General features: G+C 56.4%; 1 protein-coding gene across 1 annotated transcript in view; it reads right to left on the bottom strand.

The window, feature by feature from the left end:
* The window catches only part of SPNS3 (sphingolipid transporter 3 (putative)), a gene marked incomplete at its 5' end in the record, with an annotated part of 34,814 nt that extends 26,942 nt beyond the window's left edge, over window positions 1–7,872 (bottom strand). The window contains 4 exon segments of the mRNA XM_042967040.1: window positions 289–425; window positions 4,518–4,583; window positions 7,615–7,759; window positions 7,762–7,872. Of these exon segments, the coding sequence (XP_042822974.1) occupies window positions 289–425; window positions 4,518–4,583; window positions 7,615–7,759; window positions 7,762–7,872 (459 nt within the window).
* Window positions 7,873–14,950: the final 7,078 nt, after the last annotated feature.

The raw sequence follows: 14,950 nt of genomic DNA, 5'->3' as shown, positions 1-14,950 counted from the left end.
TGCTGGCGCCTGCAGCCGCGGCCTCCCCACCCACTCTCCCACCGCCCAGGGGAGCCCTTTTTCTGGGCCCCCAGACAGTGGCTGTCACCTCCACCCGCCCCCCACAGGCAGCAGCGGGAGGCGCAGGGGAGGAAGTCTCCCGCTGAGAGAGTCTAAGGGGGTCCTCTCTCGGCCCTGGAGGGCGCCCCTGCAGCCAGCCTGGAGCCCACCCATGTTTTAACGGGAAGGAGCAGGTGGTGGGAGCGGGGGGGCAGGTCCAGGGCGCCTTGCAGGGATGAGGGCACCCACCTGGGGGGAAATGAAGGAGCTGGAGAGGCCCGCCCCTGACCAGAGCAGGATCCCAATGCTCAGCGTAGCTTTGCGGCTGTGTCGGTCGCCCAGGTAGCCAAACACAGGTGCAGACAGCAGCAGGCAACCTATGAAGACTGGAGGGGACAGGCCGGGGCCCCATGCATTCCCCCGTGGTGGTGGGCGCGCAGACGGGCCTGCGGGCCCGCGGAAGGGGCCTGGCTCAGGTGCCGCAAAGCTGGCACCCTGGCAGTGGGTGGAGGCCACAGGACCCACGGCCCCGAGTCAGGGGAACTGGGAAGGGGGTGGAGGGAGCTGGGCCGGCTCAAATCCCGGCTCTGCTGCAGGCTCGCTGTGCAGCCTGGGGTTACTAACGCCACCCCTCTGAGCGTCCCCCGAGCCGCCAGCGCTCGGTGCACGCCAGGCCCCGCGTCTCTGCGGAGCTGTCCGTCCCCTTGCCTGGCTGGGCCAGGTCCGATTTTGCCGTCACACCCCTGCTGGGGGCGGGAGGCAAGGGAGGCCTGCCCGGGCCTGCGGTGCAGACCTGCAGGGTTAAGAATGAGTGCAGTCGTTCCCGGAGGCTGGAAAAGGGCCTGGTTTTCCTAAGCAGGCAGAACATTCCCCTGACACCGTCAGTTGTATTTGTTCCATTTTCTTAAAGTAAACCCTTCTGAATTGGGAGACTGGGTTAACGAACGCGTTTGCTACTCTGCGAAGACAAAGAAACTGCCGCGTTTTCGCACGACTCTGCACCCTCGCCGCTCGCGTCCCTCACCTGAAACCGTCTCCACCCTCCGAGGGGGGGGGCGTGTCCGCGGCCGCAGGTGAGCGCGGCGTCCGGACCCGCCTCCGCCCGAGGCCCCGCCCCATGCCTGGGTCCGCATTCGCTGAGCGCTCGTGATCGACATTGCCTGAGCCTAATGAGCGTCCAGACTCGTCCCAGCCCCTCCCACTCCGCCCCACCCGCTCTGGTATTGGGTGGAGCCGTGCGCGGTTGCAGAAATGAGGCCAGTTTTGACCTACAAAAAATGAGGCAACTTAAAATGGTTCGACCTAATACTCCACAGAGAATGGTCTTTGGTGCCAGGGACATTTAGAATTTTAATAGCTACCTCCAAAATAGGCCTCCAAAAAGGCTGTATCCGTTTACACTCGTGCAAAAGCGCGTATCTCAGCTCCCTTGATATGATCAGTCACTTTGTTCCTCTTAATGGTTGAGGCACAGACGGTGTCTCGCTGATGTTTTAATCTGCATTGTCCTTATGTCAGTTCCTGTGCTCACACCTTCTGCCCGTTTCTCTCTTGGGCCCTTGTGGGAATTGCAAACAATTTCTCCCAGGCCTTTACGTTTAAGGATTTAAAATGCAAATTCTGGGCTCACATCCTGACCCAATGACTGCTTAGCTGTGTGACCTTGGGCAAATTCCTTAACTCTTCTGTGCCCCTCGAATCAACTATATAATGAGATAGCATTGTGCTTCCTGTAGAAGGTTCAATGAAGTTAAGCATATAAAAAAAGGCAGTGACTAGCTTTATGTTAATGCCTAATAAATGTCATCCATTGTTGTTACTAACTGCATTTATAGTTTCAATCATGTCGAGTTTACCTTCTTTACCTTGGTGTCCTCAAATGTGTCAATACTCCCGGTGTGGTGTTTCTTGTCTCCTTAACGCATCTCTTCTCTACCCAAAGGTTATAAAAATACTTCCCCAAAAGTTCTAATACTTTTATGAGATTTGGGGCAGGGATCCTTTATAAGATCTAAACACCTTAAACCCACAGATGCCCTGAAATGGAGAACCTTGCCCCCAAAGGAAGGCGCTCTCTCTCTCTCTCTCTCTCTCTCTCTCACACACACACACACACACACACACACACACACACTCCTTTGCTCCTGTAGCATCAAATGACTTCTGTGACAAATAGGAGCAATGAAAGAGTAGCGGGTTAAGAGAAGGACTCCACAGGAAGCTGCCTGGATTTGATCCCAGCTGTGTGACCTTCAGCAAGCCCCATAGCCTCTCTGTGCCTCAGGTTCGGCATGCATAAAATGGGCATAATAACAATGCCTGCCTCGTGGGTTTGTTGTAAAGATTAAATGAGTTAATATCACAAAACACTTGAGATAGTGTCGGGCACATGGTAAAGGCCACATCATTAAATATTATTAATCAACGAATTAACTCCAACAGCCAGTCTGTCCCTTTGGAAGGGGAGGGGGTCTGACCACTGCTAACCCCCACCCTCTGCCCCACTCTTACAGCTCAGCCACGGCTGAGTCAGGGGCTCCCTCCCTTCTGCAGACACAGGGTGGGTCTCCGGCCATTTCACGACAACCCAGAAAAAGGCGAAGACTCACCCGAGGTCCCCGGAGACAGCCTGGTCATCTGGTCATCGACCCCACTGCCTTCTCCACATACCCTTTGGGCTGCTTCTGCAGAGTTGAGCCTCCCTTCACACACCCCCAGGCACCCCCCCAGGCACACGCACATCCTCTCTACCCACTCACACACGTACACACACGTACTTTCTCTCTCTCTCTCTCTCTCTGCCCCTCTCCCTCACCTGCACAAACTCCTTCCGTGCATCTCATTTATCAGCGCTTTGTAGTAATAATCCTGTTCACCGGGGAGAGGACCAGGGGGGCAAATACCGACTCACCTCCCATTATCTGTTTAACCTAGAAGTTGCTGGTATTGAGCTGAGATGGTGTCGCTTTGGCTACAGAAATGACTGGAGACCAGCACCAGCCTCAGCCCTGAGACAAGAGCAGTCAGAACGGACCTGGGACGTACACGGTGGCCTGCTAACTCTTTTCCTCCGGTGCCTTTTAAAGACGTTTGTAGAACTACGTACCCCTTCATGCGTTTTCAGCCAACATTTACAACGTTCTCATCCTAAGTTTAAATAATTGCTAAGGATGTGATTTCCATCGTTATTGTACTTTTTCACACGATATTTCCACCTAAACCCTTGGGGCCACAGAGGCGTTCATTGCATTCGTGGGACATGTCTGCCATCTACGGACATCGCTTTAATGAGCAAACCAGTCTTTATTCGCCGAATCGATCCAACAAATCAGGATGATTGCCTGTGAGAAAGACACTAACTATTTCAAAGATATCTGAAATAAACGTGTTGACACCCATCCCTGAGACAACATCTTGCTTCTGAATTCTAAATTAGAGATAAATAGTAGACTGTCACGCCAGCAGGAAGACAGACAAGGCTTGGCACTTGGCCACGGGTCTGTGGCCTGGAGGAAACACCCCCACTGGGTTCGTACTGACACCGTCTCTGCTATGTTCCCACAGCCTCGCACGGGAGCCCAGCGTCTGTGAAGGGTCCCGTCTGCATGGCACCCTGGAGGCTTCCACACCCCAGGGCTGGGCGTAGAAGAAACACAGAATAGGGAAGAGGGACATTTTCCTGCTTGGAGGGGTGAGGTGGGAGAGAGGAACCAGGAGCTTTCTCTCAGGCAGGTGCATTTTAGGAAAGAAACACAGGCTTGAGGGTCTGTAAGTGGATTCTCTCCCAACTCTGCCCGTGTAGCCCCTGAAAAGTTTTTGTGTATCCCCAGGGGTCCCACTTGTCGCAAGACTGTTGGGGGAAGGAGGGGCCACAGAGAGGGGCACGCGGGTGCTGGTTACATGCTGGGTGTGTGCACACGTGCGTATCCGGTGTCGTGACAGTGAGTGTGCCCATGGGGACACGTGTGTGTCACTGTGGATGGAAGGTGTGTCTGGTCCCCACCCCTGGACTGTAGGCCCCGTGGGCCCAAACCCCATCTGAACACATGTGGGAAGTACGTCTGTCTGTCTGTCTGTCTGTCTGAGTTCCGGGGGCCAGATTCTTCAGGCCCACAGGGGAAAGCACGTGTCGGGATTTCTCAACCCCAGCCTGTCTCTGGCCCCAGCCGGGCTACATAGGCACAAGAGAGCACGCCACAGTCATGATCTGAAGCTCAGGGGCCTCCTCCAGCCGTCCTCCCCGCTCCTGCAGTGCCTCCGCTCAAACCCGAAGGCTCCGCTCAGGCACCGGGCCTACCTCCTCCCTTCTCCTACCCACGCTGTCCTCGCGCCCAGCACCACCCTTCCTCAGCGTCCCCTCCTTTGTGCCGGCGGGACTCAGCGGGGCTCAGCCTGGCCCCCATTTCCCAGCAGCTGGAACTAGGCCCCTCCCCAGCATGAGCCCAGGGCCCCAGCACCACCAGGGACTCACCCCTTACCTGTCTGAAGCAAACCAGCACAGCTATCACTGATCTGAAAAAACTTCTGTACGTCCAGCAGCACGCCTGTGGACAGACGGACAGCGCTCAGGAAATGGGGAGTGGCCCGCAGGGCTTCTAAGGGCAGCTGCCCCTGCGTCTGGGACAGGGCCCCAGCGGGCCAGCACAGGGGGTGACTCGGGGCCCACGGTTCTCTTCCTCTCTGTCCCACACGCACGTACAACCACACGCGCACACAGATAGGGGAGCACGTCCACACGCCCGGGAGCACATATCGCAGAGGCCCAAGTGTGTGTATGCATTCGGACACGAATGCACGCGCACACTGACACGTGCACAGAGAGGCACCCACGTGTCCCACACACGCGTGCCAACATGCCATCATCGTCAGAGTGACGGGAGGCTCCCCGCGGCTGCACAGCTGCTCGCTCAGACTACCGGTGGGTATTTTTGTTTCTGTTTTGTTTCCTTTTAATTTGTAGAGAGAAAAAGAGCGTGCAAGCAGGGGAGAGGGGCAGAGGGAGAGAGAATCGAGGGCAGGCTCCAGGCTCAGCGCAGAGCCAGACGCGGGGTTCGATCCCACGACCCTGGGGTCACCACCTGAGCTGAGAATCAAGAGTCAGACGCTCAGGCGACTGAGCCACCCGGGCCCCCCTAGACCACGGTGTTAACGGAAGTCCCTGGGACTGCGAGGCCGCAGCCCTGCTCGGGTACGCGCACCCATGCGTGAGCATAGGCATGCAGAGACACGTGTGCACACGCGTGTTCTTCCAGACGCATGAGCAGACAGTCACGACAGTGCATGTGAGCGCTTCAGAGACAGGCCCCACTTATGTCCGACCTCGGCCCGCCTCCCTGAGGGTGGCAGGCCCTCCAGGGTCTTCCTAGGCCAAGGCCGGTGCCATGGGCACTCGGCTCAACCCAGAGGCAGGAGACGGCCCGACACCAGGCTCCGATCCCCGAAAGCACAACTTCAGGAAGAGGTCGTCCAAGCGGAGGCGCCTGGTCGTCCGAGCTGTGAGGCCCTGGCCAAGTCCTTAGAAAGAAAAGCAATCGTCGGTCTCGTTGGATTATGAGGCGGCCGAGGCCCAGGCCCCTGAGCGGGGCCCTGCGCTTGTTCGCCTGAGAGGCGGGGACTGTCACTGTCCCCCCGACACGGATGAGGCACCCTCCCACCAAGTGCTGCCTGCAGAAGCGGCCACGCGGTGGGGAGGAAAGCCCCACACCCACACGGCTGAGGCCCGTCAGCAGGTAAAGAAAGACCAAAGAACCAGACAAGAGAAGAGATTTTTGTAAAGACATTTGCTTTGGCCCCAGATGCACAGCGTCTGGGCATGCCACTCTGTATGTGTTTCCTTCCTTTTAATATCTTTTTTTTTTTAAGTTTATTTACTGGTATTTTGTGAGCAAGAGAGCGTGCCAGCTGGGGAAAGTCAGAGAGAAAGGGAGAGAGAGGATCCCAAGCGGGCTCCGGGCTGCCAGTGTAGAGCCCGACCCGGGGCTCGAACTCATGAACTGTGAGATCATGACCTGAGCCCAAACAAGAGTCTGACGTTCAACTGACTGAGCCACCCAAGCGGCCCCTCTTTTTCCCCCTTCTTAGTATTTTTAATTACGTGAATAAGACGTATTCGTTGGAGAGAAAAACACTAATAACTCAATAACTACACGAAAATTCTGTAGGATCACACTGGTCTCCATCTTCCAGAGTGAGGACTGGGCCCTAGTTTGGGCTCCTCCCAGCCTGCTTTTCACCTTTAGGCCGTCTTCCCCCAGGGCATCTGGCTGCCTTGAAAACCTCCTACCCCCAGCAGCCCCGGGCACCTCTCCGCATGGTTTCACTTCTCCAGGCCTCCTCCGTCCGGTCCCTGAGGCCAGAGGAAGTGCCCACTAGGAAAGGGCTCCCCAGCCTGCAGGCCTGCAGGACTCCACACCGGTGACTGACCCGCCCCCAGGCCCTGCACCCCTGCCCGGCCTCGGGCCCTCCACTCAAACCCTCAGCCCCCTTAGCCCCGGACTGGCCCCCCGTCTTGTTTGCACCAATCTGAGCATCTGAGCATAGTCCCCGCCCCCGCACCCGACCCAAAAAATCATCCGTGGCTCCCCATTGCCTCAGCAGAAAGCACCAGCTCCCAGCCTGGCAACCAAGGAGCCGTGATCTGGCAACAAGACTCTTTTAGAACAGTTCCCCACGCTCCCCTCGTCAGCTCTGACCACACCACACACTTCGGCCCCGTGGGCCTTGGCCCACGCTGACCCTTCACCCAATGCCCCCCCCCCCCACCTGCCGGCTCCCTGTCTTGCCGATTTGCTCGTCCTTCAAGACCCAACCCGAGTGCCCCCTCCTCTGGGTCCCACCGGAGCCCTCAGTCACCGTCCTGGGGCCACCCCGCTGACGTCCCTCCTGCCCTGTCCTGTGCTGCCTTGTCCTGTGATCCTCCGAGCTCCACCCCCTGAGCCCCCCAGGCCGGCCTGTGAGTCCCTCTGCCTTGCAGGAGTCCCGGTGACGAGCTCCCCGCCTCTGCCCCTCAAGGTGGCCATTCTGGAGCTCAGGAACCACCAGGCCGACCCCTCCCCCGGACTCCAAGCCCGTAGTTAATGTTCCTTCAGTCAGTCGTGAATGAGCCCTTGATGCAGAGAGAAAAGGTTAAATCTCGAAGAATGAAGGAATGAATGAGTCGGTGAATGTGCCAGTAACAGGCAGAACAGGGTAGCCCCGGGCCTCCAAGAAGGAAGTAAGAAAGTGCAAGGTTTGCACACAGCCCGCTGGCCCAGAAATGCCCGGCTATTCTGGGCCAGGCTGCCGGCCTGCCGTCCACACCCTCACGGGGCACCCCCAGAGCCTCCGGGCCTTCGCCCTGCTGCCCTCACCCACCACACCTGTGTGCATACACCCCGTTTGGGGCTGAATTGGGAACTCGATGCCTCCCTCCCCGGTTCGGGCCTGGCTGAACCCCTCCAGGGGTGAGAGCGGCTGGGACGTCTCCACGAGAAGACAGTTTGCTGGACGGTGGGTGCCGTGCGTCCACAGCGCCAGCAGGTGGCCGGGAGCCGTGAGTGACAGCAGGTGCAGCCCGGGACGCCCTCCCCCCCTCACCTGGGATGATGAACCAGTGCATGTAGTTCAGGAGGTTGACATAGCACAGCACCGCGGCGGCCGCGTGAGCTCTCCAGAGGGGCAGGCTCCAGGGGGCGGATGTGGTCCGAGGGGGGCACTGTCCCAAGCCCGAGGCCCCGGGAGACCGCCTGGCCCCGGGGACGGCCCCTGAGGCCCCTCCGGCCCGGGCTCCCCGCACTCCGCGGACATGCCCCCAGCCTCACCCGCCTGTAGCTCCTGTCCCGGGACGAAGGCGCATCAGCTCTGCACCGACTCACTTCCTGTGGTTTCCCAGCGTCCTGACCTCAGAACAGCAGCCCCAACTGCACAGGTTCCTCCTGAGCCCACTGCGGCCTCGCCGGCGAGGTTTCACCACCCCAGACTCTGAGGCCCGCGAGGGACCCACCCTGGGGGACGGGACGTTATGGTCCCTTGACCCGGCCTGCAGCTTCGGTGGCCGCAGTGAGGAAGCGAGATGGGACAGGAAGTGAGAGGGCTCTCCAGAAGAGGGTCTGGCTGCCCAGACAAGACACGGGCTGCGAGTGCGGGAGGTGAACGGGGTCACATCAGGAAGGCTGGGTACCGGCCAGGCGAGAAGCCCCAGTAGGACTGTGCACGAGGCCACCACCTGCTCCGGGCTGGTGCCCCACCTGGAGAAACGAAGGTGGCGGAGGGGCGCGTACAGGAGGGCAGCCTGTATCTGTCGTAGATACAAAACCCAGGGGGACGTTGTGATGAGGGGCGAGATATCAGCAGGGTCTCAAAGTGTCTCTTTACAGTTTATGAGTAGCGGGGTGCAGAGGAGTAACCACACCGCACGGGAATCAGGCGACATCTCAACCAAGGGTCGAGTTAACACCACCAACCAGGTCAGGGGTGTCGTGCTCCTCCACGTGAGGCCCCGAGCAGGCCAACGTCACCTAAGGGTGACCACATCTAATGAGGAAACGTCACACCCGAATTGAGGCACGCTATGTTTTTAATACACTGTGTTTTAGGAAAGTTTTAGCAAAATCGAGCAGAAGGTTCAGAGGTTTCCTGTATACCCAGCCCCCACACATGCAGAGGGGGACGTCGGTCAGAACTGATGAACCCACGGTGACACCATCACCCAAAGTCCACCCCTTACGTTAGGGTTCACTCGATGTCGTACATCCTGGAGTTCAGACAAATGTATGATGTGCACCCACTCTCATAGTATCACACAGAGAAGTTACATTGCCCTAAAAAGCCTCTGTGCTCTGCCTCCCGCCCTGCCCACCGCTGACAACCACTACTGTGTTTACTGTCCCCATAGTTGTGCCTCTTCCAGAAAGCTGTAGAGTCGGAATCACACAGCATGGAGGCTCTTCAGACGGGCTTCTCCACGTAGCAAAATGCATTTAAGGTGCTTTTATGTCTTTTTAGGGCTTGAGACTCATCCTTTTCTGTGCCGAATAATATTCCACTGTCTGGATGGGCCAGGGTTCATTTATCCGTTCGTCTACTGAAGGACATCTTGGTTGATCGCAAGGTTTGGCAATTTAAATAAAGCTGCCCAAATCATCTGTGTGCGAGTTTTTGCGGGCACTGAAGTTTCGACTCCTTTGGGTAAGGCTGGTGATTGCTGGATTGTATGCGAACTGTACAGAACACTTTGTTTTGTTTTGTTTTTAAGGAACTGCAGTATTCAAAAGTGTCAAAGTCATAAAAGACTTAGGAAGGCGGAGGGATTGTTTCAGAAAAGGAGATGAAGATCAGCGCATACACGAGACTGTGTCCTGCCCTGGAGAGAAGGGCACGTTCTTGGATACACTGTATCCTCTCCTGGAGAGAAGGGAACTTCTTGGATACACTGTGTCCTCTCCTGGAGAGAAGGGAACTTCTTGGATACACTGTGTCCTCTCCTGGAGAGAAGGGCACGTTCTTGGATACACTGTGTCCTCTCCTGGAGAGAAGGGCACGTTCTTGGATACACTGTGTCCTCTCCTGGAGAGAAGGGCCCGTTCTTGGATCAGCTGATGAGATTGGAACTCAGAAGGCAGACCAGGAAGAAATACGCCAGCATCCAATGAACTGAAGTTGATAACTGTGCTGTGGTTACGTCCATGAAGCCCTTCTACTGAAGTGTTTACGGGTAACGGGCCACCGTGTAGGCACCTTACTATCAAGTTGTTCAGGAAAAAATTAAGAGACGGTAAGAAAGCAAATGGGACAAAATGGGTAACGACTTTGTGGGTTTTGGGGCGCCTGGGTGGCTCGGTCGGTTGGTCCAACTTTGGCTCGGGTGATGATCTCGCAGTTTGTGAGTTCGAGCCCCACGTCGGGCTCTGCGCTGACAGCTCGGAGTCTGGAGCCTGTTTCCGATTCTGTGTCTCCCTCTCTCTCTGCTCCTCCCCTGCTCGCACTGTCTCTCTGTCTCTCAAAAATAAACATTAAAAAAAATTAAAAACTTAAAAAAAAATAAGCGGCCGACTTGAACAGGTATCTCCGAAGAAGTCGTACAAATGGCCAACGTGCACATGAAAAGATGCTCGCTTTCACCAGTCATTAAGGAAATGCCGATCAAAACCACAATGAGGGGCACCCCGGGGGCTCAGTCGGTTAGGGTGTCCAACTCTTGATTTCGGCTCCGGCCATGATCTCACAGTTCATGAGATCAAGCCCCATGTCGGACTCTGCACTGAGAGCTCAGAGCCTGCTTGGGATTCTCTCTCTCTGTCTGTCTGCCCCTCTGTCTCTCTGCCTCTCTCTCTCTCTCTCCAAATAAATAAGTAAACTTACAAAAAACCAGAATGAGAAACCAGTTCATATCCACTGAGATGACCAGAATTTAAAAAAAAAAAAAAATCTAATTAAAAAAAAAAGAAAGAACAGAACAAGTTTGGTGAGGATGTGGGGGAAACAAGACCCTCATACGTTGCTGGTGGGAAGGGGAAATGGCTCAGCCTCTGTGGAAAACAGTATTCCAAAGGTCAAACTTAGAATTACCCTACGACCAGCAGTCCTCTTTGTAGGTATAAACTCGGCAGGATCGAAAACAGGGACTCAAGCGAACGAATGTCCGTAGAAACGCTATTCCTTATTTGCAACATGCGGAAACAACCCCAACGCCCATCAGCTTACAAACGGGCGAACCGAATTCGGTGTGTGCGCGCAACAAAGCAAAGGGTTGAGGTCCTGATCTCAGCTACTGTGCCCACCCTCGAAAACACCGTGCTAAGGGAAAGAAGCCAGACGCAGGAGGTCACACGCTGTAGGATTCCATTTACACGAAATATCCTGAGTAGTTAAGTCCCCAGAAGCAGAAAGCAGACCAGTCCTTGCCAGCGGCCGGGAGGGACAGGAAATGCTTCGTGGGTTCGAAGTCTCCTCTGGGGGGTGAAACGTTTTGGAGCCAGACAGAGGTGACACCGAAAGCACCAAGTGCCACTGAAGTGTGTGCCTCGAAATGCTTAAGACGTTATGTGAATTTCGCTTCAACTTTTTAAGAGAAGTCCAAGCAGGGGCGCCTGGGTGTCTCAGGCAGTTGAGCATCCGGCTCTTGATTTCAGCTCAGCTCGTGATCCCAGGGCCATGGGCTCAAGCCCTGATCCAGGGTCTGTGCTGAGGGTGTGGTGTGGAGCCTGCTTGGAATTCTGTCTCTCTCTGTGACCCTCTCCCCCACTCATGCACTCTCTCTCTCTCTCTCAAAAATAAAATTAAAAATAAAAATAAATAAAAAATTAAAGCAAACCAAGAAAGAGCCAGTCTGGAGACATGACGAGAATGTGAGCTTTGCATCCTGAGAGGCCAGGGTTCAAATTCCAGTTTCGCTTCTTCCGAGCCTTGTGTCTAAGGCAAATCCTCGGCCTCTCTGGGCGCTGTGTGTCTAAGGCAAGTCCTCAACCTCTCTGGGCGCTGTGTGTCTAAGGCAAGTCCTCGATCTCTCTGGGCGCTGTGTGTCTAAGGCAAGTCCTCCACCTCTCTGGGCGCTGTGTGTCTAAGGCAAGTCCTCGACTTCTCTGGGCGACAGAAGGTCAATTGAGCCCAACAACCGAGACAAGTGCAGCCTTCCCCCTCGGGGCCAGGGAGGGGAGGCTGGCCTCTATTATTGCTGTCAGGGTGAGGCTCACCCTCCCGCCCCAGGGGGTGGTCCTGGGGAAACAAGGAGGGCTGGGAAGCAGGTGCTCCAGAAAGAGCTCCCACAGCCCCACGGCTAAGGGCCTGTCTGAGCCCCGGCCATCTGTTCTTAGGCCTGACTCAGCTCTCTGTGCCTCAGTTTCCTTACCTGTAAAATGGGGTAATAACAGAACACAGCTCCTAACCTGCTATGATTGCCGTGCTGTAAACAAGGTGACGTGTGAAAAATGCCCAGAACTTTGCCTATTGAGGAAGCGCTGTGGGGTTTCCCTGGCACACGTACGGGGGACTTTGGTCCCGGCCCCGCCCTCAGAGACCAGTGGCATCCTCGGGTATGAGTGTGAGAGTACAAACGGAGGTGCACACACTCGTGCAAGGCACACAAGACCTTTGCCCCTTGTGAGCGCGAGACGGGGCTGCTCATGGTCGCCCCGCTCCAGAGTCCAGCCCTCACTAGGCAAGGCCGGGAGGCCACCCCTCCAAGGACACGGGATTTGTCCCCGGGGGGTTCTGTGCCCGGAGGCCAGCAGGGCGACACAGTCACAGATGTTCGGGTAAGGCCCGGGTTCCTGCACCGTGAGGTACCACCGGGACGCGGCCCAGCCACAGTCGTAGAGACACAGAAGGGACACTGGGCGGGGGCCCGTGCTTCACGGGGACAGCGCTTCCGTTTGGGAAGGTGGAGAAGTCCTGGGGACGGGTAGCCGTGGCGGTTTCGCTGGTGAATGAGCCCCATGCCCCTGAGCCGAACACCTAAAAGTGGTTCAGGTGGAAGCACCTGCGTGGCATCCGACTTCGGCTCAGGTCAGGATCTCACGGCTCATGGGTTCGAGCCCCACGTGGGGCTCTGTGCTGACAGCTCGGAGCCTGCTTGGGATTCTCTCTGTCTCTCTCTCTCTGACCCTCCCCCACTTGAGCTCTCTCCATCTCCCTCTCTCTGTGTCTCAAAAACAAATAAACTTTAACGTTTATTTGTTTTTGAGACAGAGAGAGACAGAGCATGAACGGGGGAGGGTCAGAGAGAGAGGGAGACACAGAATCCGAAACAGGCTCCAGGCTCTGAGCTGTCAGCACAGAGCCCGACACGGGGCTCGAACTCACAGACCGTGAGATCATGACCTGAGCCGAGGTTGGACGCTCAACCGACTGAGCCATCCAGGCACCCCAAAACAAATAAACTTTAAAAATGATTAAAATGGTAAGTTTTATTTTGTGTATGTTTCGCCGCAATTAAAAAGAGTAAATGCGGTATCACACTATCTGAAAAAGCGGTGACATTCTAGACTCCAGGTTTCAGGGACTGGTCAGATAAGTGATGGAGCCCCCGACAGTGCTTCCCGTCCTGTTGGTCTGCGTTGATCTGAAGTGTGTCCAGGATATGGCAGTGACGTGTCCATCAGAGAGTACAAAAAGTATGTGCAGTATGACCCCACTGGGGTAAAAATTATAAAAGTGAATACAAAAAGGCCTTAGGAGTTGGCCGATCACAATCCCCTCGGCTGCTTGTCCCCATAAACTCTGACGAATGCAGTTTATTTGGGATTATCTTCAGCACAGGCCCTTCCAGAGGGGTTCCCGTTGGAGTGTGAATTTACTGGCTGTCCCAGCTCAGAGTCTCTCCTGCGCCCAGTGAGGCGTCGGCCATCGGGACCGTAGTCATCTGCAGGCTCGACCGGGGCCGGAGGGATCACTTCCAAGGGGGCTCGCTCACAGGACTGGCAGGCTGGATCTGGTGCTTGGCTGCTCTCCCGGCAGCGTCTGAGCGTCCTCGGGCTGTGGTGTGTGTCCTCGAGTGTCACAGCGTAGTGGCCAGTGTCCTCCAGTGCCTCGCAAGACCTCTCCTCTGGGCCACCCGGGCCAGCCCGGCTCGCTGTGGGAGGGGACCGCAGAGGGCATGCATGACCACAGGAGGGACGCTCCCCGGAGACCGGCTTGCAGGCTGGTGAGCACGCCTTCGCCTGGAGGCTGTCATCCGACTGGTAAGAAGGTTCACGCGTGTCTTTCCCCCAGGACCCACCGGCCAGGGAACCCACGTGCCCCCGCCCCAGCTGCCAGAGACGCCCAGGGCGGGCAGGGTGGGGGACTGTGAGTGAGGAAGACGGGCAAGGGAAGCGGCCTGCGCGTGAGCTAGCCCCTGCCACAGCCGGCCAACCGGCGCAGTGCCGCCTGAGAGGGTGGCACTCTCCCCCCGGGGAAAAGGGATGTCACTGGACCCTTCATGATCGGAGGGCTTGACAAGTGCCTGGTGTGGATTCCCCTCTGGGCCTAGCAGGTGGCAGATGCCAGCAGCTGTCCTGAGCCGAAGCCACCAGCTGGCAGGAGGCGTGGGGACAGAGAGCCGCTGAGCACGGGAGCCCAAGCCCAGGGGAGCCTCGCTGAGCTCCACGCGGTTCAAAAAGCCCCAGGAGCGTGCGCCGCCCGCGGACCCGGTTTCCATAGCGACACCCTGTGGCCGCACGAGGTAACTGCGGGCACGAACGGCGCCTGCCGCGCTGGGCCCTCTAAACTCCCGGTCGCTAGGTCACTCGGGGGGGGGGGGCTCTTGCTCATGGGGCAGTAGCGAGCAGGGCCTGATGGGAAACCCCGCGTCATGACCGTGTGGACGCGGAACCGACCACCTGCACGGCGCGTGCACACGGGGACCACCATGGAAGGGCGCACCCCAAGGGGTTCATGGCACTCGTCCCAGCTCACAGAATTACAGATGATTTTTTTCCCCTTCTCCTTTCCTTTTCTTTTCTTTTCTTTTCTTTTCTTTTCTTTCTTTCTTTTTTTTTTTTTTTTACTTTCTTTCCTTACAGCCGATAATGACATTTGCAAATACTAACATAGCACCTACCATGCGCTGGGCGCTGCCCACGGATTGGGTGTGACGATTATGCGGACTTTTCAGGTGAGGACACGGGCACGAAGACTGAGTGAGGGCCCCGTCTGGCTCTAAATGTGCTCCTATCCCTGGAAATCTACCTTCTTGTCTTCTATGTACCAATCTTTCTGTAATAGCATTTAAAAAAGGACAAGTAGAGGCATGCAGAGTTTTTAGAATCACACACAAAATAACGCAATGGGTATACGTTAACTAACTTGGATTGAAATTTAAAAGTAAACTAAAAAACATAATGTGGGGCGCCTGGGTGGCTCAGTCGGTTGAGCGTCTGACTTCAGCACATTTATGATCTCGCGGTTTGTGGGTTCGTGGGTTCGTGGTTTCCAGCCCCGTGTCGGGCCCTGTGCT

The sequence above is a fragment of the Panthera tigris genome, chromosome E1 (assembly GCF_018350195.1).
Source record: "Panthera tigris isolate Pti1 chromosome E1, P.tigris_Pti1_mat1.1, whole genome shotgun sequence".
NCBI lineage: Eukaryota > Metazoa > Chordata > Mammalia > Carnivora > Felidae > Panthera > Panthera tigris.
This window is presented reverse-complemented; position numbering and strand designations above follow the sequence as displayed.